The sequence below is a fragment of the Hakea prostrata genome, chromosome 3 (assembly GCF_041222555.1).
Source record: "Hakea prostrata isolate BN-2017 chromosome 3, UWA_Hpros_2, whole genome shotgun sequence".
NCBI lineage: Eukaryota > Viridiplantae > Streptophyta > Magnoliopsida > Proteales > Proteaceae > Hakea > Hakea prostrata.
In genome coordinates this window covers 19,745,842-19,768,228 of record NC_142602.1, presented here as the reverse complement: position 1 = coordinate 19,768,228, position 22,387 = coordinate 19,745,842, and the positions used below count along the sequence as shown (strand labels likewise).

General features: G+C 37.3%; 1 protein-coding gene and 1 pseudogene across 1 annotated transcript; both read right to left on the bottom strand.

The window, feature by feature from the left end:
• Positions 1-2,964: 2,964 nt before the first annotated feature.
• On the bottom strand, positions 2,965-17,786 carry LOC149021430 (ubiquitin-conjugating enzyme E2 34-like). The gene is made up of 10 exons (XM_089149669.1): positions 17,562-17,786; positions 16,333-16,457; positions 14,921-14,975; positions 12,372-12,410; positions 12,175-12,238; positions 11,981-12,042; positions 11,855-11,894; positions 11,617-11,644; positions 3,816-3,907; positions 2,965-3,300 (listed from the first exon to the last, which is right to left on the bottom strand). The coding sequence occupies exons 2-10, from the start codon at positions 16,387-16,389 to the stop codon at positions 3,003-3,005; spliced, it is 735 nt and encodes a 244-aa protein (XP_089005795.1). The 5' UTR covers positions 16,390-16,457; positions 17,562-17,786; the 3' UTR covers positions 2,965-3,002.
• Positions 3,914-6,279, bottom strand: LOC149021431 (chaperone protein dnaJ 49-like; annotated as a pseudogene).
• Positions 17,787-22,387: the final 4,601 nt, after the last annotated feature.

Below are 22,387 nucleotides of genomic sequence, written 5' to 3'. Positions count from 1 at the left end.
TAAAGGCGCAAGAGCAAATTGATCACTTTTGTACCATTATTTTAATAAATATTCACTAAGGTAATTATACTACTTACACCCCCTGATTGTTTTAATCCCACATAATAATCTTTGAAGCTTTATTGAATAAATTTATCTTATGTAATTCAGGCATTTTGAATTCTTCAGGATTCATATATGTTTCACACTTAAATGAGCCGTATAAATAGGCTCTAATAATATCCATTAGGTATACTAGAGAATATTTTTTCATATAATTAATGACAGATCTTTACGAAAACTCTTGTGCTACAATTCATGATTTCTGATTTTATTTTTGTCAATTTTTTTTGCACAAACACTCATTTGTATCCCCACTAGCTTTACACCTTTAAATGTTTGGACTAAGTTAAAAAACATTAGTTTTCAAGCAAATTCAATTATGCTTGAATTGCGTCTTTCAATTTTAGCTAATCATATCTTCAATTACATTCATCGATAGAATTAAATTTAAGATCTTCGTCTTATTTCATTATTTCAATAATAACATTATATGCAAAAATGTTGCCTACAACTATATTTTTTCGATTCCATCTTTTTCATACAGTGATATAACTAATACAAATTTTTTATTTTTATTATTTTTAGATACTTGAATCACTTCTGAAGTTTTATAAAGAATTATATTTTTAGGATTTTTATGAGCAGTTGTCTCAATATTGTAACCATTTTGATAGAATTTTTGTCATTGGAACTGGTTGGTTTTCCATATTTTAAACTTGTTTAGTTTCATTTGCACCGATAGCTTGTTCTATTGGGATATCAACCCTAATTTAAACATTTATAGATGAAATATAAGATTTAATAAGTCGTGGTACAGTTAAACTGTAAAAGTATCTGACAACTGATTTACAATATTTTATGAATGAATTATATTTTAAACTTCAGGTTCACATTGTCCGATACGATGATCTAAATGAGATAATGATGCATTCCAATCAATTTATTATTCTAATTGATTATTCTCTCCTGCTAATGTTGAAAAAATTAATTTATCAAAATGATAATTAGAAAATCTTATTTTAAATAAATTTCCAATCATTGGCAAAATGTTAAATTATATAAAGAGATTCATATTAGACATATATTTTTAACATTATTTGGATACTCGTTTTTGTGCGTTGTAGTAGAGAATTGGAACATAGATCGCACATTCAAAAATTATAAGATGAGAAATATTTGACTTCTAACCATAAACTAGTTGTAATTGGGAAAATTTATCATAACTTGTTGGTCTAATGTGTATAAGTGATGCTGCATATAAAATAAATAAAATGAAATTTGTTTTTCATAAACAATGGTGTAGCTATTAATTGGAGACGTTTATAAAAAAATTTTGCCAAAGTATTTTGGGTATGAATATTGAGTAACAGGATATTTAAATGTGATTTTAGTTAACATACAATAATCGTTAAAAATCTGAGATATAAATTCATCAACATTATCAAAACAAATTGGCCTTATTTTATAATTCATATATTGTGCTCTTAATTTAATTATTTGAACAAGCAATCTTGCAAATGCCAAATTGCCAGTTGATAATAAACTTACACGTCGTCATCTTGTAGATGCATTTACTAAAACTATATAATATCTGAATAGATCTATATATTTTACCCTATGTCCGTTTCAAAAATACAGAGGATTCAATCCTAACTTTAGCTTGTGATAGAAGAATTTTCTGATTTTTTCAATGGATGATCATATGAATTTTCAATAATTTTGCATATCATATTTGATCTGGAATAGTCTTATCTGTCATGTCAAATAATAAGGCTATAGGAATTGATTGATTTATTTATTTATTTATAAAGCATGTTATAATTTTCATATAATTGAAGATTGGAGAATACTCATATTCTTTAATAAAAAATGAAACAACATACATAAAAAGATATGTAGAAAATCAATGTAAATAAAGAAATAGAATTAAAAGAAATATTACATTAAGATAAACAAACTACCGTAACATAAATTATTAATTTTGTTTAAACCCCCAATAATATAATCAAATTTTTAATAATTATTTTCAAAAAAGTCTTCGGCAACTCATCTAAATCCACCATAAATAGCCCAAGGAGGGAAGAGGATTCAAATACCGATCACTGATCAATTCAGACCAACCCTCATGCCAACTCCATTACTCAATGGAATTATTGACTCTGGTTCAAGAATAGTACTACCCTCATGTCTATCCAGTAGATCTGTTATTGGGTAGCGATATATACTCCCATTACATTTTTCCATCATAATCTTTGAACTACGCACACCTCTAAGCCCATAAAAATGAATTAAATACAGGACCATCAAACTTCCTCTCCTAATGTGTGATTGAGAGGTGTAAAGCATACCTCTACTTAACAGGTAAAGGATCTAAACTCATGTCTACCCACTAGGGGTCGTGCGAGACGACCGACCTTTTACCTTTATTTATTAGCTACAATTGGACGGAATGAATGTGATTCTAATGAGGTACGTTTTTCACATTAAAAAAAAAAAAATGAGATAGGTTCTAATATTCAAGATCCTCTCACTCCCTCCTTGGCGGCCTGCTTGGTGTGTGAGAATTAGGGTTTAGGTTTCTTTGAAAAGGGTGATCAAAGAATATCATGTGAGAGATGGAATTCGGGTGGTGGGGGGAAGAAGACCTACATAGACAGACCATCGAACCCTGACCTTCCCATTGGGAGGAGTTGGTCATTCCAGAATGAGTCTTTTAAGAGCCAAAACCCAAGATCTGTTACAAGTCAATTAAGATGACACAGCAGAAACAAATCCCCAGAACTGCAAACAAGCAGATCCAGCAAGAGTGTTCTTCCATCACCTTCTAATATCCTCTAAAAGTTTTCTTTTAGTTACAAGAGTAAAGAGCCAGATCCAATAAAGTCTAGATGTAAATGGTAGCATTTCTAGAAGCCTTGTGCGGACTGACCTGAGACAGTTTTGATTTTCCATGTTGCTCTTCAAGGTTGGAGAAGAGGTAGGGTCATTACAATAGCGAAGACGGAAACCAGCAAAATCAATAGCCAAAAGGGAAATTTTTGCGATCCTCTCTTCCTGTTTTTTGCATTATTGTGGATTTCCTTATTTTGCTCTTCCAGCTTTATCCTTCTTGTGGTGTTTCCAGATGTTGCTCCTAAGCTTTCTTGATCTTCCCTAGGAGGTGAAATTAGTGATGATTGCTCTGAAACTGACTCCTCTGAAAGCAGTTGCTGATTGTACTTCTCTACGTATTCCGGGAACAATTTTCTAAATATTGGACTGCAAAAAGAAAGAAAAAAAATGTCAGAATACTAACAAGGGAAGAGAAAAGAGGGGTGGGGGTGGGGGGGGGGGGGTGTTTAACATTTGGGGGTATCAGATACTAATGTGCCACCATCTAATCTCACACAGCCTCTCATCTGTGGACCATGTAAAGAGCAGACCAGGAAAACCATAACTTCCTTAAAAACACTGTATTTATTGGTCGACACTAAAATAACACCAAACATGCTTAAATTTCAAGATACTGTTGAATTTTCAAATCTTGCAAAATTTTCAAGTGACAACCTATGAAATAAGCAAGGATTGACCAATATAAAGGTTATTTGTATGATTAGGGCCAAGGAACCACCATATTTCTGACTTGGACTGGACTATAAACCCAGGAAATAATTTGAAGATGGGTTATAAGTTATGCATTAATGCATAGAAGTCTTACAGGTTTAATGATTTTTCCCCCATTACTACACACCATTATGATTACTAAGACATGTTGATGGACCGAAGAGGCCTACCTCTGACAATTGAAGGCAAGTGACGCCTTGGCCAATCGTTGCTTCTCAGCAACAGTAGTTGAAACACTGCCAGTGGTAGGACTGTCGTCCATCTGCAAAATGAAAAGGAGTATCAAGAATAGGTATTTATGCAATCAAAAATTAAATTTATGCTTACTCTAATGCAAGGAATTAATGAATTTTACTTGTTCAACAATCATTTGAAGTGAAAAAAGTATTTAGGATAGGAATTTATACAATCAAGGACTGAACTAATTATATTCTAATGCAAGTAATTGATGAATTTTACTCGTTCTAACATCATACATATAGGGGCAACGTGATAAGATGGTCTTGAGACGATGTGGTTATAATTTATCCCCAGAAGTTATTCTTTCACAAAACAACAGTGAAAATATAGGAGTTAATTATCAACAGACATCACAGAATCATATTATAAAGTTAACCAAATGGCCAGTGAAATACAAAATTTATTCAGTTATTTCTAAATTGGGAGACTAGTTATGATGCTACACGTTTGGAAAATATATACTCAATAAGATGGATGTTACAGAAGGCTGGACTTTCATAGACTCTTTTGAGCCATCATTTAGGTTATTCTGCTACTTTCCTTTCACACTTGCATCAGTCGACATATTTATGCTTGGCATGATTTTGTAACTAAAGTGAAAAGTAATCGAATTACCTTCTGAAGTACATTAAATTTTGTAATCCTAAGCTCAATGGAGAAAATTAACAGCCAATTTATTAGCACGTTATCAGTCCCAACAGGAATTCCTTTTTAAAAAGTTAAAGTTAGATTAAGATTTCGAGTTAAAATATATTCATTAGGCTGAAGATTTTACTTGTTTGAACAAAGGCGTTATGAACCCATATCAATTGCTAAATGGAAACTAAAGTTAATTAACTAGCAAGTTAACCAAGAACTGAGAGAACACAGGGTATGGTGGACAAAGGAAATGAAATAAATCTCAGATTCAAAAAGTCAATTTGAAAACAATATGGGCCCACCACATGTCTAAGCAAGTCAATATGTAATGGTGGTTCCAATCTGGTAATTAACCAAAATTAAAGTGTAATTTTGGAAAGTGCAAATGGGTTAAGAGTTAGGACACAGATATTGTGTATTTCTTTTGCAAGGGAACAGATTTGAAGCTTTATCACAATTGACTTCTAGGGATAAGGGGGTTAGTGTTTTTTTAGGGAGAAAAAAGAGAAAGAAAAGAGTTCTTTTTCACGGCACTCACTTAAGTTGGGCCTAAATTCATGACAGCTCACTTAAGTGGGAAAATTTTCAAACTGCCCACGATTCACTTTTTTCAAAATTCCAAGTTACACATTGTAAACTTTCCAAGCTTTGACTGTTATCTTTTCAAATTTAAGCGGTCAACTGACCAAAATACCCCTCAGACGGTCAAATTATTAAAATGCCCTCTCACTCACTAGTAACCAAACCCTTAAGTGGGTGAAGGGAGAACTTCTCCCATCTTCTTCCTCCACCTCCTTGGAAACCCTACCACCGTCGTCAACCACCACCCCTCCCCTGCCGTTGCCGTTCCTGCCCCTATTAGAATTCTATGTCAGCAGAAGCAGGAGAAGAATGGACAGTAACCGAAGAAGCGCCCTAATATTGATTTTCTAAAGCTGCTATCAGCCATGTGTACACTTGGCCATTGCTGGTACCGAAAGTAAACCCATCAAACTAAGGCATCCCACAAAAGAAGAAATTCCTGAAAATCTCCTCCGCATCAATGTTGGCTTCATTAAAACCGTTAAAACCTTGTGGGGTTCACCTAGCTGGGGGTCTGTCATACACAGGTTCATCGGAACTGACAAGATCATACCTTTTCCTGCTCTCTTCATCACTATGGCACTGAAAAGCTTTTGAAACCGCCTTAAATGCTTCCTCAGCACCAACAGCTTTGTTTTTATCAGGATGAACTTCCACAGACAGTTTCCGATATGCCTTTCAGACGTTTTCAACAGAGCATCCTTTTTCAACACCAAAAATATCATAGTATTCCTTTTGCTTCCTTATCTTTCTAATGAATGTGAGCTGCTCCCCTATGTAAGATGCAGAAGTTGACAAAGACTCGTTCGTAGAGCCTCTATGCCTAATGGAAGAATTTGGCCTGTTAGAAGATGTTTCTCCTTCTCGGGAAACATCCTTTGGTGGCAATGAATCCGGAGCCGAAGGATCACCAGATTTACCATCGAGCTTTGACAAGAGATCATCAAGAAGAAGAGTTGGGACCTGCAGGCGAGCTTTCGTGATAAATTTCAGAGCACGAGTTCAATCAGCAAGTTCCAAAGCTTCTTTCTGTTGATAGGAAGTCCCGGAACGGCAACGGCAGGGGAGGGGAGGTGGTGGTTGCCGGCGGTGGTAGGGTTTCCAGCGAGGTATAAGAAGGAGATGGGTGAAGCCACTTAAGTGAGTGAGAGGGAATTTTAGTAATTTGACCATCCAAGGGGTATTTTGGTGAGTAGACCATTTAAATGAAAAGATAACAGTCAAAGCTTGGAAAGTTAACAGTGGGTAACTTAAAATTTTGTAAAAAGTGAATTGTGGGCACAGTTCAAAATTTTCCCATTTAAGTGGGGAGTCAAGAATTTAGGCCCAACTTAAGTGGGCGCCATGAAAAAACTCAAAAGAAAAAGAAGAAAAAAAAAGATTCTCTTCAACTTTTCAGCTGCAGTAGGTACAGAGATCAGCAGTAAGGGGAGAACTTGTGGTTGAAGAAACTCTCTCTAGGGAATTCAGGTTGGCTTGAAAATATAGGGACTGAATTGACATGCTCTGGTGAACAATTTATACCCAGAAAATATCATAATAACAGGATTTATGATGCTGAGATGGAAAAGATGCAGAACTTAAAGAAATCAAGGTTGTAGGAACAGCTTATGAACTGGTGAAGAAACTAACGGTAAATTACATAAAACCAATCACAACAAGCTAACTGACACCTACCAAGTTAGAGTGGGAGGAAAAGGGGCCATCCAGGAACCATGGGAGATAACAAAGGCTACTAGAGAGTGTTTGGCAATACCTGACTAGTATGTAGTCCTAACACCAACAACTGAATAGAGTACAGACATGGCATGCTGATTGTCAAGCCATAGGAAGGTTGAGAGTCCATCAACCATCTTGGTGGGGAAATAGCTCACAATGGGATGGGCCTTAAGGAGAAGGACCTTGCACCAAACCCAGAAGGCATTGAAATAAATAGCAATTATTAGCAACTGTCCAAAGGAAACCATTACTGAGGGGAACCTGAATATATCCACTTAATGCAAATTCCATCTTTCTTGGTCACAAGGTTCCAAATTAACTGGATGACGCTCATTGAGTTAGCATCCTTGATCCTTCTTCAAACCAACCCCTCCTTAACTCGGTAAAGGCCCAGCAGATCGGATGGCTGAACTCGGATATTTGAGCTCCTTTAAAAAGAACATGCACATATTAGACTCCGCAGCCTTGATAATTTCTTGAGGCAGCCTCAGGACACTATTCCAATGCATATTGGAGGGCAAAACTGATTGGAACAACTCCAGATGCCTACAAAAGACAGGAGTCAATTCTTCCATAGTTGAAGCCTTTTGAGAATGAGGTAAAACATAGGAGTGCAACAGTGACTACTTAACCTGGTGGAAATCAAGGAAGCGCCAAGTCTTTAGTCAAACAGCAGCCGAGAAGTACCAAATTAGAACGGGGAAAGAGGTATTATCCGCTTTGAGGAGTTTGATATGGATAGCATATAACTTCTCAAAAAGGTGAAAGGACATGATCGTTGGAATGGTGATGGGATCAAAATTTAATAAAAACATGAGGTCGTATTCAAAGGCAAGATGGGTGAGCTGAGGACCAAGCATTTAGGGATACAGGAAATGAGTGATGGTCTGCGTTGGACTGAAGAGCGTGGGCAGGACCTTAAGGGCATAGGGAAAAATGAACAGGTAGAGTGGCCAATCTTGCCAAATACCCATAGGGGGAAGGAGCCATTGACCAAGAGAAAGAAACAAGAGGAAGAGATCAAAGAGACGATGCAATGGACAAAAACAAGGGAAAGACATGTTGAGTATCACATTTTGGTTAAAGACCCAACAGAGGCTGTAAAAAGCTTTGTGAATTCAATTTTCTTCAAGGCTGACTTTTATAAAATGCTTACACAAAGCAATGGGCGCTTGGAGTCAAGAGGACCCACAATCTTTCAATGAGACCTTTCTGATCTGGCTGAGGTTGAAGAAGAAACCATTGAGGGCTTTGATGAGATCAACATTAATGATGTCCCAATGGGAAGAAAAGAATCCCAAACTGACCATTGAGGCTGGCCACCACTGCCAAAATCTCATCAGTATATGGAATAGGTTGAAGGGAAACAATGAAATGGGATAGGAATAGGATGAATCTGTTGAGGTCGTCTATAGGTGGACAGGAGATAGGATGGAGGAAGGATTAAACAGACCAGAAAAGAAAATAATGGCTTCTAACTCGATATCTGCACCACAATTGTGAGAGGGGGGGGGGGGAGCCATCACTGCCAAAAAGGATGGCAACCATAGAACAAAATTCCGTCAAAACTTGTGAAATTTCCACTGAAATTTCCCATTTTGGGAACCTCGAAACAAAAACTAGGGGACCGGAAAAAAATCCCAAGTTTAGATAGAAACAGTCGAAACTTGGTTTAACCCAGCTGGACCAGGTGGTTCATGAGAAAAAAAAATCCAAATTTCGTGGAAACCTAAGACCTTTTCTTGCAAGTTTTGTAGCTTTCACAAATTTTCAATTTTTTTTGTTTCTTTCATGTTTCCCCAAATACCATGACAAATACCCCCTCCATCAGGACTTCGCTATCCAAATTGTGTATTCCCTCAGACTGGTTATCTTAGGCATGTTGATGACTAGACTTATAAAGTTACAGTTGTCGATTACCTTGACAACCATAGGCATAAAATGTCATAGGATGTCTATGCTCGTTGGTTGGAGCCTTGGAGGAGAGGATGTTACAGGCATAGTACTACTTAGCTCACAGGATGGATCCACTCTTGGCACTCCTCTTGGAACTAAGTTGTACTTTTCTTTTATAGTCAATTACTTTGTATTTGATGTTTTGAAGTTAGAAATTATATATTGAATGTTATGTACTTAAGTAATTAAGTTTATAGTGTACTTCTCGGACAACTCTATATTGATGTTATGTACATTGAATGACATATCTACATTGATTTTTTTAGCTAAATACAACCAATGTATTCTTTATACTTTAATTAGCTTAAATGCAGAGTCCCACCCTAAAATACTCTCTAAAACCTGTCAAAACTTGCACGAAAAAATCCTAAATTATCTCGAAATTTCCCAGTTTCCCACCTAGGTTTCCCATTTTCACCCGGTCGAAACTTGAGTTTCCCTCAAATTTTTTTCTATGATGGCAACAGAGTCGACTTAAGAACGGTTCTAAAGATAAATGTGAAGGTAGCAGAATTATAGTCTGCAAGCTATAGCCATTTGATCTTGGAGTCCTGTCTTGAGAAATTTTCCTCTTGAGCAAGGAGGATACGGAGTTACAAGGCATCATTCTTTCATCATCAGCAGGGAGGTCATAAGAGAAATGTAACCTAAATGGAACAGGGCCAATAACCAAGAACACAAATTGGAACCAGTCAAGTAGGACTATTTTTTAATGGAATTAGAGCTTTAGCTAGGGTTTTACTGGACAGAACTGCCTGTAACTTGGATGGATTTCTTTCTTTGTGTGCGCGGGTGTGTTTCTTTCTTTTTCTTTTTTTTTTTTTGGTTGGGGGGGGGGGGTTGGGGAGGTTCAAGTTGTTGTGGGGATAATAACCTCCAAATATTGAAGACTCTTAATGGCCAGATCAGAATTCCTAAAAGTCAGGGCAGTTGAGAAGACAAGGAGTTGAGATTAAAGGAGTTACCAGAGTTGGATGGGTACTCATAGTTAGAAGGACTGGAAATCAGAAATCTCTGATTTAGGGTTAGGGATTCTCAAATTGGGGGGGGGGGGTGAAGGGCGGGTTTGGTATCGATGAGTTGATCTCCTTACCAAGTAGCTGTCTTCCCAAGGCAGCAGGATAGTAGGGCAGATCCCCTACAAGGACTGATTCCAAACTAGGAACTAGGGTTCCAAACACCTAGCATCCAGCTTCCTCTGGACTTCAAACCACCAGGAATCCCAACATTTGGATTTAAATCACCAAGCAGCACTCTCTGACAAAGAAGAAGGCAGCAGCCAGCAATTGCAAAAAGCAAATATTCAAATAACTTGGTCAGCTTTCATTCTTCCTGAAGGGGGTTCAAATAGGGCTTAGCAGCCTAAAAAACAAAATCCTATTTGCACTTGGAATGGACCAATCCTAGTAACAAAAGAACAACTACTTGACTAACCTCTTGAGTGACTTTTTTAACCTAACCTAATGCAAAACAAGAAAATGAGTGACGCCGATCCTATTACAAGCTAACCACAGAAGGAAGAAGTCCAAAATGCTTTAACTTAAATTGGAAAAATAAGACAATTGAACCGGTTGAACTGTGGTTTAATTAAAAATATAAAAATAAACCAACTACAAAGAACATTGATACTCATGTTTTAGGCCCACAGAGAAGGGCTACTACCAAGTAAAAGGAAGGGCCCAACCCTAGGCTTATTTCAAGGAAATTAAGCCCATATAGATGATGGATCTGGATCAGAATGTCAGACTAGAAGTTAGACTGGATGATTGCCAACCTATTAGCTCCACAATCTGAGAGCATCTTTGACATTATGAAGCTTACTGGCAGAGAGAGAGAGAAGACAAGAGAGCAAGGAAAGGTGATCCCCAGATGGCTTTGATAACAGAAAGGAAGTTCAGGTGGGAAGAACACACACCAAAGAATCTAAATGCTTTGAGAGAAACATAATTGTAATGCTGGGTGAGGACGGTGATGGAGATGGGATGCAATCAGAAATACCTGGGAGGTCAAAAATGCATGGAAGGAGGTTAAGCAGGACAGCCGAAATCTACTAACAAAAGCTCTGTCTAACTTGCAAACAATCAATCAGTACCACTCCTTTGATTGTCCCAGGTAGCTTGGGGACAGATCATCTCAGATTTTTCATTTTAGAAGCATATATGTCAGTAAGTAAACAAAAGCCCCAGCCTGCTTCACAATGCCAAATTGAACGTCACTGGAACTTCCACCCAATGTCCGAGGACTAGGGCCCAACTAGAGGAGAAAGGTCGCAGACATTCTCTCTGAGGAATGGTTATGGGCATACACTGCAGTGAAGAAGGGGCCGGATGAGCCATTGAGATCAAAAAGCTTGAGATGGAGAAAATGGGGGAGAACAGGAGACATATACAAAAGAACACAGCCTTGAGAGAATTTTATAGTACCAACAATACATAAGCACATTTAAGCACTTGGTGGCCAACCAAATTCTTTGGCAAGCAGGAATGAATTTGTGGCATTTAGCAGCGGTTATATAAACTAAAATAAATAGTATAAGTAATAGGAAAAAATTGAATTTACTGCATAGAAAATGTGTTTATGAGCAAGATTAAGTAGTATGCTGCTTGACACTTAAACCAGAGACATTCAGCTACTGCCCTGGACCACTGTGTACTATTTCACAATTCACAGAAAATACAGAATTTGTTCACTTGCAAGATTAAGAAAAAGTACTTCATGAACATCCAAAAGAAACACAAGAACAGGTAGATGTAGAAAACAAAGTAGTAAATATTCCAACCAATAAAAGGAGAAAGGAAACTGCAAATAAAGTATAAGGTATGGCAATGAACTTACCATGAATGACAATAGCCCTGTAAGTATGCTGTATGTAGACAATGACATGAATAAGTTAGGGTAGGCAATTACAGAATAAGAGAATATCAATTCACAAGAGCTTGTTCCCTCCTACAACTTAATTCATAAGCAAAGCAAACACTGCAAATTATATATCACTCAATACGATAGCTCAGATTCATCAGAGAAAAAATGAAAGAATACCAAGAGTTTGAAATACAGTGATATCTTCAGTTACCTTGATACAGACCACATAGGATTCCAAGTTTCTGGATGAACTGGAGAGTAAGATCAATTTAAGTCAGTTATCTAAAAGGATCACTTGACTATAACACCTCAAGGACAATACTTCCTCAATACTTACAATCACTCATGGATAAACAGATTTTCTTCTGTGTCAGAAACCGTCCATTTGGAGTGATCATACTAGCGAAGGACAAGGAGAAAAAAATCAAGTTAACTTGTACTGAACTAGTAATTCTAACTGAAAGTATCCAAACTAGTCTCTATAAGCATATAAAACAAAAAATAAAAAAGAAGAAGCATAGTCCATAGTACCTGATGCCAGGTGGCTTGAATGGATACTCCGGAGGGAACTTGATCTTTCCATGGTAATAACCACCTTAGAATAATATGTGGAAAACATGGGCATCAACAGCATTAGAAATGGGACAGAGGCTATAAGAAGTCCTAATGGAAGATAAAGGCACACTCATTGTGCAACACCACAAGAGGTTGTCTGAAACAGTCAATACCTGCAAACGGTGTTCCTTCACTTCCCTCCAACACATAATCTGGGACAAAAGTAAAGGGGAAACATAGTAAATATCAATCGTACCACATGCACAAAGCTGCCTACCCCCTTCGACAAAAACAGAAAGGGAAAAGAAAGAACTGCAAAATGAATTATGGCAGAGAGACAAGACAAAAGGAGTAAAAACCTCCTGGATAAATTTAACATAAATCATCCATATATACTTCATCAAAGCCTTCAACTCAGTCCACTCATCTTGGCTCCTAGAGAAACTGATATGGTATCAAGGTCCTTTTTGATTTATCGACTGAAAGAAATAAGGAAAAAAAATGAAATGCCATCAAGCCATGGCAGAAACTTTCATTCCTTTAATTTCTGGACAGCTCAGCCCAGAATCTGTCCCATCACTATAAGCAAATAACACCACCTGGTGATATTTTGACCGAATCATTTCCTAACCCTAAGGGAGATTTGATCTAAATTTTATATGCATCCACCCAGTTGATTGAATTCAACCAGTCCTATTTCTACTAGGAAACCTCTAAAACTCCAGATAAACAACATGATTTAGATGAAATTTCCAATGTATATTCTAACCCACATCAACTTGACATAGCCCTGTTATCGCCTAGGCACTACCGCTTTGCTGTCTTGTGCGCTATATTGCCGCATAAGTGCTAAAGCGGTCACTTTTTTTATATTTTGAATTTTTTAAACATCAAATTTCATTCAACAAAGCTACATATGAAATTTATTAGATACTCATTCCGGATTCGGAAATCAACGCATCATTAAATGGAGAATTATTTGAAAATCAAAATAGTTTGATCTATTAATTTATCATGTTCGGTCCAAAAAGTGGTTAAAAAAAAAAAAGGACATCAAATTCCAATTCAGATACGAGAATTACTTAAAAAATTCGGTCAAATATTTCACAAAACCATACTCAAACATAAATGATATTTTTTTCCAATTTGGGAATCATTAGATGGAGAATTATTCGGAATAATGCGATGCATTAATCACTTATTTGGCATCACACAATCACAGAGTTACGTATAATTACTACCTTCATTTTCATATTAATAATTTGATATAGTTCATACTTCATAGTCATATGTTATGATGCTTGAAGAGAAGTATGTTTATTCTTTTCTCTTTTTTTGGGATTATCTTTCATTAATCTTTCATAATTATGATTTTTGAATGTTTATTTATTATGATAGAAATTTATCAATTTAAAAGTAGTAGTATTAAAAAAAATTGCCCCAATAGCTTTGGTCACCATATTGCCGCCTAGGCGCTGCTTTGTCTCCTAATCACCTAGGCGGCACCCTAGCCGCTTTGGTGTTCTTGTCACTTTGACAACCATGATTTTGACCCACCATTCGAACCTACTTCTTATTAAAGATCCTGGAAAATTTGGCCCCTAGTTTGTCTCTTATCAATCTAGCATTACATTCCTATCTTCAACAAAATTGTACAACCTGATCTTTTGAAAGTGAATCTGTATAAGTGCCTGCCAAATGCCATTCTGTTTTCTATTTTTTTCAGTTCCAAAATATACTGCTCTCAGAAGTTACTAAACGCCACTCTACCCCTGTAATTACTCTCAGAGAACAGAATCAAGAAAAAATAATTATGGGTCAAAAACATTTTCTGTAAGGAGAATAGCCCACACAGCCATAGCCACCCAGAATTAGGGTTTTTGATCTTGGGATCACATAAAAATCATCATTTATCATTATTAGTGACTCTTCAAGAAGCACATGTTCTGTGTCTCTTTCCTCCACTGTCCATCTATTGTTTTTCTATATATTTCCCATCTCTCATTTGTCTTTCATTTTTTCTGTTTTAATTTTATTTTCCTTTTATTCCTCTACTCTCTCCCCATTTCTTTCCTGTCTTCATCCCATATCCTCTTTCACTTACCAATTATTTTATTTTTTTTCCTGGTTTGAACATCGTTTTCCCTTCTTTTACCTGTTTGGATCCATATAGCCAACCTTATTAAGTTGGGATAAGGCAGAGTTTTGTTGTTGGTATTTGTAGTCTCTTCAAGTATCCTAATTCACTTTGTCAAAGCTACAATGCTCCGAGTAGTCACATTCTTTTAGCTCTTGTTTCTCATAGTCTTGATTTGACTTCTAACAAAACCAAACAGTGACATTCAGAATACTTTCAATATGGATCCAGTTCTCAGATCAACCGTAAGGGTACGGTAAATGATCTGCAACAGTCTCTATACCATCCCCTCTGCCTCCGAAATCCAGAAATGAAGCTCCCATAGTTCTAGAAGATTGGACTGACATTAAACGTTGGTAGAGTTATTTACTAGTCATTGGATCCTCATTCTATTCAGACAAACTTCATTATACCCAGGTAACAAAGCCAACTAACAAAGCCAACAAAACTGACTAATATGTAAAGTTATTTCCTTGGAATTATGCTCTATAAAGAGGCTACACCTAGAAGCATTAACTGGTGCTTAGAATTACACTTATTGCCAGAAATTCAGCCAAGACGCTGTAAAAGGACAAAAGTACTTACGCCATTCAAGGATATTATTTGGTAAAGGGTGAGCAGTACATTGGGAGACTGGTTCCTACAAGTTCAAGTAAAACGAGTGAGCTCCCAATTTGAACAATTGATACAAGCAGAGATTAGGGAAATCAAACTGAAAGAAATTAAGATTATCAGATAAGAAAAAAGGTGCAAAATTCATAATCAAATTTTTTTCCCAAGAAACTCAGCCACAATAGGACAACTTTGTTAGTTAATAACAATGGCACTTCCCAACTAATTCAAGAAGCTGTGAAAACAAAGATGGTATTTCCCCTGTTAATTCAGGAAGCTGTAGAAAGTGCTATTTGTGCAGGCTTTCGAAACATGCCATGTCATAATGCTAAAAATAGTAATTACTGCAATCAAAGTGATGCTGACATCTGCAACTCAGGAGATTATGTGCTGTGTCCATGACATTTTCATTGCTTTTGATGAAGAAGAAGGCCTACCTTCTTCTATTTCTACATCAAGGATTTGACTAGTATCAACGACAGCAACATCTCAGCCTTATCCCAACCAAATAGGGTTGGCTACAAGGATTCTAAAGTAAAAAAGATGAATTAAACAAAAGAAAGTTGAAATTTTAAAACAAAATAAAACTGAAGGATTGTAGTGCACAAAATCGCTATTTGGAAAACTCAGGTACATGGTGTCAATAACATGGATCCTAGGCCTCCAAAAGGCTCCATCTAGGGTACACTTGGTATAAGGCCCAAGCTATGCATGCTCCAAACGCAGAACATCAAAAGGGAAAACAATTACTAATAACTGAAAACAACCCAAAAGCACAATTCCTAGTTGCAAGAGGTGTCGTCAAGGTCTTTAAACAATCTAGCGATCTTGATCTTCAAGTCTTCAGGATTACCCATGTTTCCGTCTTCCATTGGATTTATAACCCTCTTAGAGTTAGGTCTTTACACATCTCCACCTTTTAGTCTACCCGAAGTTCTGCTTTGGCCCTCATCCAAGGCCTTTAACCTAACCATCACCTGTTGGACCTAGAACATATTCCACAAGCCTTCACCTACACCATTACCTGGTGGGTCTGCATAAACTATAAGAAAAATAGACATGTCATTTGAGTCATTCAACTAAAATCAACCTTGGAGTGACTCATCCTTATGATTCTTCTTCCTTCCCTACATAGAGAGACAGGATATCATTTGCCCCTTGAGTAAACCGCATGAATCAAACCAAACCATGAAAGCCATCTTACTACCAAAAACTAAGAGCAAATGGGTTCTCCACACAACATCGAGGCAATAACAGGGACTGCAAAGTTATACTTCGATGTTTAACTTTTCTAAATGATAGTATTGCAAATTCTGCATAAAACAACCAAAAAGGAGGAGAGAAGAAATGAAAGTAACTAGACATAATAATCCCTGGAGACATACTTTACAGAGCGCTCTGTATTCCTTCTGAAGACGCTTGATGCAAGACTTATCCACCATTGTAAACCAGCTTCAGCGTACCACAGTCGTTTTGAAACCCTATATGCTTCTTTCTTCCACCACAAAAGCTGCAGTATACCAGCAGATTAACACAACGAAAATGTAAATAAAAGATATTTGGATCACAAATTGAAAGATGCTAACTGTGCAAGGAATAAATGAAAACAAAGATCTGATATCTCCAAATCTATTCAATCTTCATTAGGGTAAGGACCTCCCTCATCTTCAATGCAGTGAACAGTAAGGTCATAATGTTCCATATGCCATAATCAAAACACTATTTTTGAACGCTATTAAAATTTATCCGCATGCATCAAAATAACAAACAATATATTGTTAAGTCCAATGGAAGTCAACAATTCCCTGAAATGAGCTGAAACGCAAATGACATCATTATGTAAGACTCTACCTAAATCCTTTTTGAGTATAGGTTTGGAAATTTGAATCCCATTCAAACATAATTGGAAGGAAAGAAATGAAGAAAAAGTGTGCAGAACTTAAAATTCTAATCAGATTAGCAGCACAGTAAACCTTCAAAACTAGAGATGTAGAGTTCACCCTTTTTTTTTTCAAGGAAAACGAAAACCCTCTCGCTGAACTGGAATAAGGATGAATTATTTTCACTAAATTTTCTCAACAATTTTTAAGTATATCACATAATTTCTCAAGGATAACCAAAAATATGAAGTAGAGACTAATATAAATGTCGTAACCCAATTTAATAAAAAAAATTAAAAATAAATAAAAACCAAACAGCTTCTAACTTAAATCCCCAAAAGCATTTTAAAGCTTAAAACCCATACCATCAGTCCTTCCCTGGAACTACGAAACAAATGTTTCATCATCCCCCAATTCAGAAAAGTAAATGCACAGTAAAATAGTTACATGGACCAAAAGAGAAACTTAAAGAGTAAAATCGAACAAAGAAAGCATGATTAGGTCAATCTCCATTATTTAAGCAAGCAAATAAAATCAAATCAAATAAAACAACCAACAGAGAATTCAACCCTTTTAAACAATATTCCTAATACGCACAGTCCGAGAACGAACAAAAACTGGGTAGAATGTGGGATTCAGATAAATTTAATCATATAGAAACCAAATATGAGAATTCAAAAAACGCATAATTCGAAGGAAAACAAAGAGAGAGAGAAATGAGTTCAGATCAAGACCTTTTCAACCACGACGATTTTTTACACGATATGTGGAAGAACGACCAGCGCAATCAGGACTGAAGGCAGCGAATATATATTTCACGAACAATAAAGACCTAGATATCCAACTGAGACGTTTCAATTTTCTCTCGCTGGATTAAGGTTGTTTCCTCTTAGGTAAACGTTGAGTTCTCAGGTGGGAGAATGGCAGAAGATCTAAAGAGAAATCCTCAATTCGCATTTGGGCTTATGATGATTTTCCAGCTCACATGGTCCGAGGATCGGATCGGACCGGACTGAATTGAACCATCTGATCACGAATTATAAGTTATAATAATAAAAAAATTAAATTAAAAGAAGAAATTTATATGAAAAAAAGTAGATTCTGAGAAGCCATTTCCTTTTTCTTATTCTAGCCTAGAGGAATTTCAACAAAATGCACATCTATTGGCCAGTGGGAGAGCACAAAAAATTTATTCCAATGAAATTTCTTTATATAATCTAGCGACTAAATCAGCCCAAATGTCTGCCATCATAATGTCATGACCATGGTAAACTATTTCGGCGATATATCGCCGAGTTGCTGGGGGGCGACACAACTCCCCCTAGCGACACGAATTATGCAAAAAATCGGCGAAATATTGTCGAAATGTCGACAACAAAATGTGAAGCATGAACCATACTCAATATAATTGTATAATGAATTGTAAACTTTAGTACATCTATTCACTAGTTTTTTTTTTTTTTGGGTAATCACATCTATTCACTAGTTGTGCATTGTGTTCTCTTTGCATTGTTTAAATTAGTTTATATGAATTTTCCAAACTTCCAGTTTTACCCGCATATAGCCAGACATGTGCCAATCAAAAACTTTAAATTAAGTGATGTTTCAGACCAAAAATAATGTTCCCAAGGTGTTTATTGGCCTCAAATTAGGCTACACGTCAAATTTCAGGTCAAAATGACATGAAATACCCTTCGAAACATGGATTCGATTTTTCATCGAACCCCAACAAAAGTCGCCCGACTTTTGGCGACATGTCGCCCGAGTCACCGTGTCGCCAAGGTCCGACACGGCGACACGAGCCGACATGTCGAACCTTGGTCATGACTAAGTTATACTTTTCTCTATACTAACTGTGTTCATTGGTGCATTAGTATAAAATGTTAAACTCTTCGCTGTCTCAAATTCTCAACGTCTTACGAACATACCAATTAGTCCTATAATACTGTAATTGAATAAAGTTTACTTGGCTTCCGTAATGCAACTATGATTTATATGATACACAACCTAGTGGTTCCTCAGGATATGATTGAGGTGATGGATCAAGTCTTGAGATTCTCGCATGGTACATTCCCCGTTCGTTATTTGGGCATCCCCTTGTCATCTAGGAGGTTGCGCAGTGATGACTTCTCCCCTCTCATTAGTAGAATTGAGCAGCGCTTGGAAGGCTGGCAGCATAAGAGATTATCTTATGGTGGTCGTCTCACCCTCATCCGGTCTGTCTTATTCGGCATTGTTGGCTATTGGCTTGGTCCTCTCGCATTTCCCAAGATGACCATTAATCGGCTTGAATCTATCTTCAGCAAATTCCTTTGGAAAGGGTTTAATGGGTCGGGCTCTTATCGGGTGTCTTGGCATATGATTTGTAAACCTCAGTCGAGGGTGGACTTGGCCTGAGACAACTTGAGGATTGGAATCGGGCTGCCTTGCTTCGCCATGCTTGGTCTCTTGCTTCTCATGCCCCTTCCATTTGGTGCACCTATGTGAATGCTCGTTGGCTTGCAGATGATTCATTTTGGTCAGTTTACATCCCTCAAAACTGTTCCTATACTCTTCGGATTATTTTTAGCCTTCATCTTGTTTGCACTCTTGCACTCGCTTTTTAATTAAGAATGGAGAACAGGTCATGCTTTGGCATGACCCATGGCTGCCGAATGGTCCACTTGCTTCTCGTGGGTCGTTGATAGTTGAGGCACTTGGCCGCAACCATTTAGACAAAGTTTCTCTTCTACGAGATAATGATGGAGCTTGGATTAACCCGAAAAATGATGGGCTGATTAGTCAAAGATGGGAAGAAATTATGTCTATCAAAACTTGGCAAAGGATCCAGAATGATACCTTGATTTGGACCGCCACCACCAATGGCTCTTATTCCTTGAAGAGTGCTTATGAAGCAATTAGGGAGCGTGCACCCTCTATTAATTAGTGGTCCCTCATTTGGTGCTCAGCGGCTCCTTCTCGCTATAGCTTCACTGCTTGGCTTGCAGCACATCAACGCCTTCCGGTTAGGCACCGTTTGATGTATTGGGGTATCACTGATGATCCTCAATGTGTCCTTTGCAATGCTGATGTGGAGACTCACGACCATCTTTTCTTCAACTGTACCTTCTCTAGATCCATCTGGAATGAGCTCCTTCGATTAAACGGGTTTTGTCAAAGTGACCGCTCTCGATGGAAGGAGGAAATTGAGTGGGCATCAAGGATTTTAATCGGAAGGATGTGGTAGGCAAGATTCACCGTTTTAGCTTTTGCAACCTCATTTATAGAGTTTGGATGGAGAGAAACACCCGGATCTTCTCTGAAAAATCTGAGCATCACACTGTGGTTCTTCATCGCATCATTCATGATACTAGACTGCGGTTCTCTAGTGAGCTTCTCCGGATCCCCGATTCTGATAGCAACAGATCTTTTTTTCACCGTTGGAAGTTTCGGGCAGATTTTCTTCATCATTATATTCAGCGTGTGCTCCGTTGGAACAGACCACCCAGTGGTTGGATTGTTATAAATTGTGATGGTTCCATTGTTGAGGATCGGGGTGGCTATGGTATTCTTGCTAGGGACTCACTTGGTAATGTTGTCTTTGCGGCAGCGGGTGGTTTTCGTGAGAAAAATATCCTTCGAATGGAGTTAGTTGCTATCCATAGAGGGTTGGTGTTGGCTGCTGAGCAAGCCATACTATTGATGCAGGTCCGATCGGACTCTTGGGGAGCTATCGCCATGATATTGGGTCTGTATAAAGCTCCTTGGTATGTCACGGAACTGATCGGGGACATCCAAGAGGTGGCTGCGGGTTCCAGAATTGTGTTTTTCATCATGCAGTGCGTGAACTGAATAGGGGGGCTGGCTTTTTGGCGGGGTTACACTCTGATGTACCTGAAATTTTCTTTACTCCTGGGTCCTTACCTGAGACGCTTGTTCATATTGTTAGGGACGACGCCAATGGTAGGATCTACTTCAGATTGTAATTTTACTTTTTTGTCTTAATACAAGCTACCTTTTTCAAAAAAAAAAAAAACCTAGTGGTTTCTGGCCACGTGTCCAAACTAGTGCACTCTCTCTCTTATTGGAAACCCCTACGAGTAATTGTATTAAGAGAAACAATGACAAAAAAGTAAGCATTTAGAGAGAGAGAGAGGAGCGCATTTTGTGAATCCAAACCAATTCCGGACTGGTTTGATTTGATTTATCAAAAGATACACAAAATTATGGAGAAAACACTTTCTTTTGGAAAATCTTTGAATCCTAAAAAGTGGGGTACAATATGAAGCAGCACAAACTGCATTGTCCAGGTTTCGGAGAACCGGGTGCAAGAAAATCGGTTCAACCAAACCTGTTTCGGAGAACCGGGAGTTCTCACACCGGTCAACTATATAAAACATATGAGAGAACCAAAAAAGGTAAATGAGAGAACTTTATGTGGCGCTCATAATATATACTCATTAGCCGGATGTTTGCTCCAAAAACAAAGGCAACCATTCCTGCGAATGGAAGGATAGTGCAGTGGTTGAGAACTTCACCTCTCAGTGGAGAGATTGTGGGTTCAATCATTACCGGCGGCATATGTAATATCCCATCCCGAATTTCCCTATATATATATATATATATATATATATATATATATATATATATATATATATATATATATATATATAGATATTTATTACAAAAATATATATATAAATAAAAAATATAAATAAAATAAAATAAAAAGGGATTTAATTCGATTAGAAAATTTTACCCTACAACTAACTCTCAAAACTCTTCTGTATCTCCCGTCGAATAGACTGATTCTATAAATAACCAAAATGCACAAGCTAAAAGAACTGTATCTCAATTCTACGACTTTTTTGAAGACGATTTTGACTTATCTTTCTTCCTTTGCTTCTTCTCTTTGACGTCAGTTTCCATTTGCTTTCTCTTTTTACCTCCTATTTTCAAGCCAATTTCATCCATGTCAACTTCAACAGATTCCCTACCAATCTTGTTAGCTTTTTCATGTGACCTATCTTTCTTTCTTCCATTCTCTTTGACATCAGTCATCTTTTTTGTCTTTTGACCTCCTCCTACGCTCAAACCATTGTCATTCTTGTCAATAATTGGAGCATGGGAACCCAAAGATGGTGCATTAGAGTCCCCATCATCAGGCTCAATGTCTTTCTTCCTCTTCTTTATTATCTTCAAGCTTTTCGGGTGGCGTGTACCTGAAAAGGACTCACCAAAAATGTTGTTTCTACCAGATGATTTGGTGCCACTGGACCCAAATGCATCAAAGAATTCATTGTAAGCACTTTGCTTTGACGTTTGCCTCAATCTCCACTGATCAGGCCGTGATGCAAAAAGCAATCTCCACTGATCAGGCCGTGATGCAAACCCGCAGTAGTAATGTATAGGTATTTATTGAAAACAGAAAAACCAAAAGTTTTATCATGAAAAGAAACCAGAAATTCAAGTACATTCGTTGAAGAAAAAAAACTCCATATGCAATTTTAGATAAAGGAAACAAGCAAAAGGTGCTATACCATACCCATTGGTCTCAAGATGTCCATTAGGTGAGCTGTTG

Coding starts and splice junctions, on each gene's coding strand:
- LOC149021430 (XM_089149669.1), bottom strand. CDS start 16,389: ATGGTGGATAAGTCTTGCATCAAGCGTCTTCAGAAGGAATACAGAGCG. Junction 11,895..11,980: donor CTGTTTATCCATGAGTGATT/GTAAGTATTGAG, acceptor CTTACTCTCCAG/TTCATCCAGAAACTTGGAAT. Junction 3,908..11,616: donor CAGGGCTATTGTCATTCATG/GTAAGTTCATTG, acceptor TTCATTTTGCAG/ATGGACGACAGTCCTACCAC.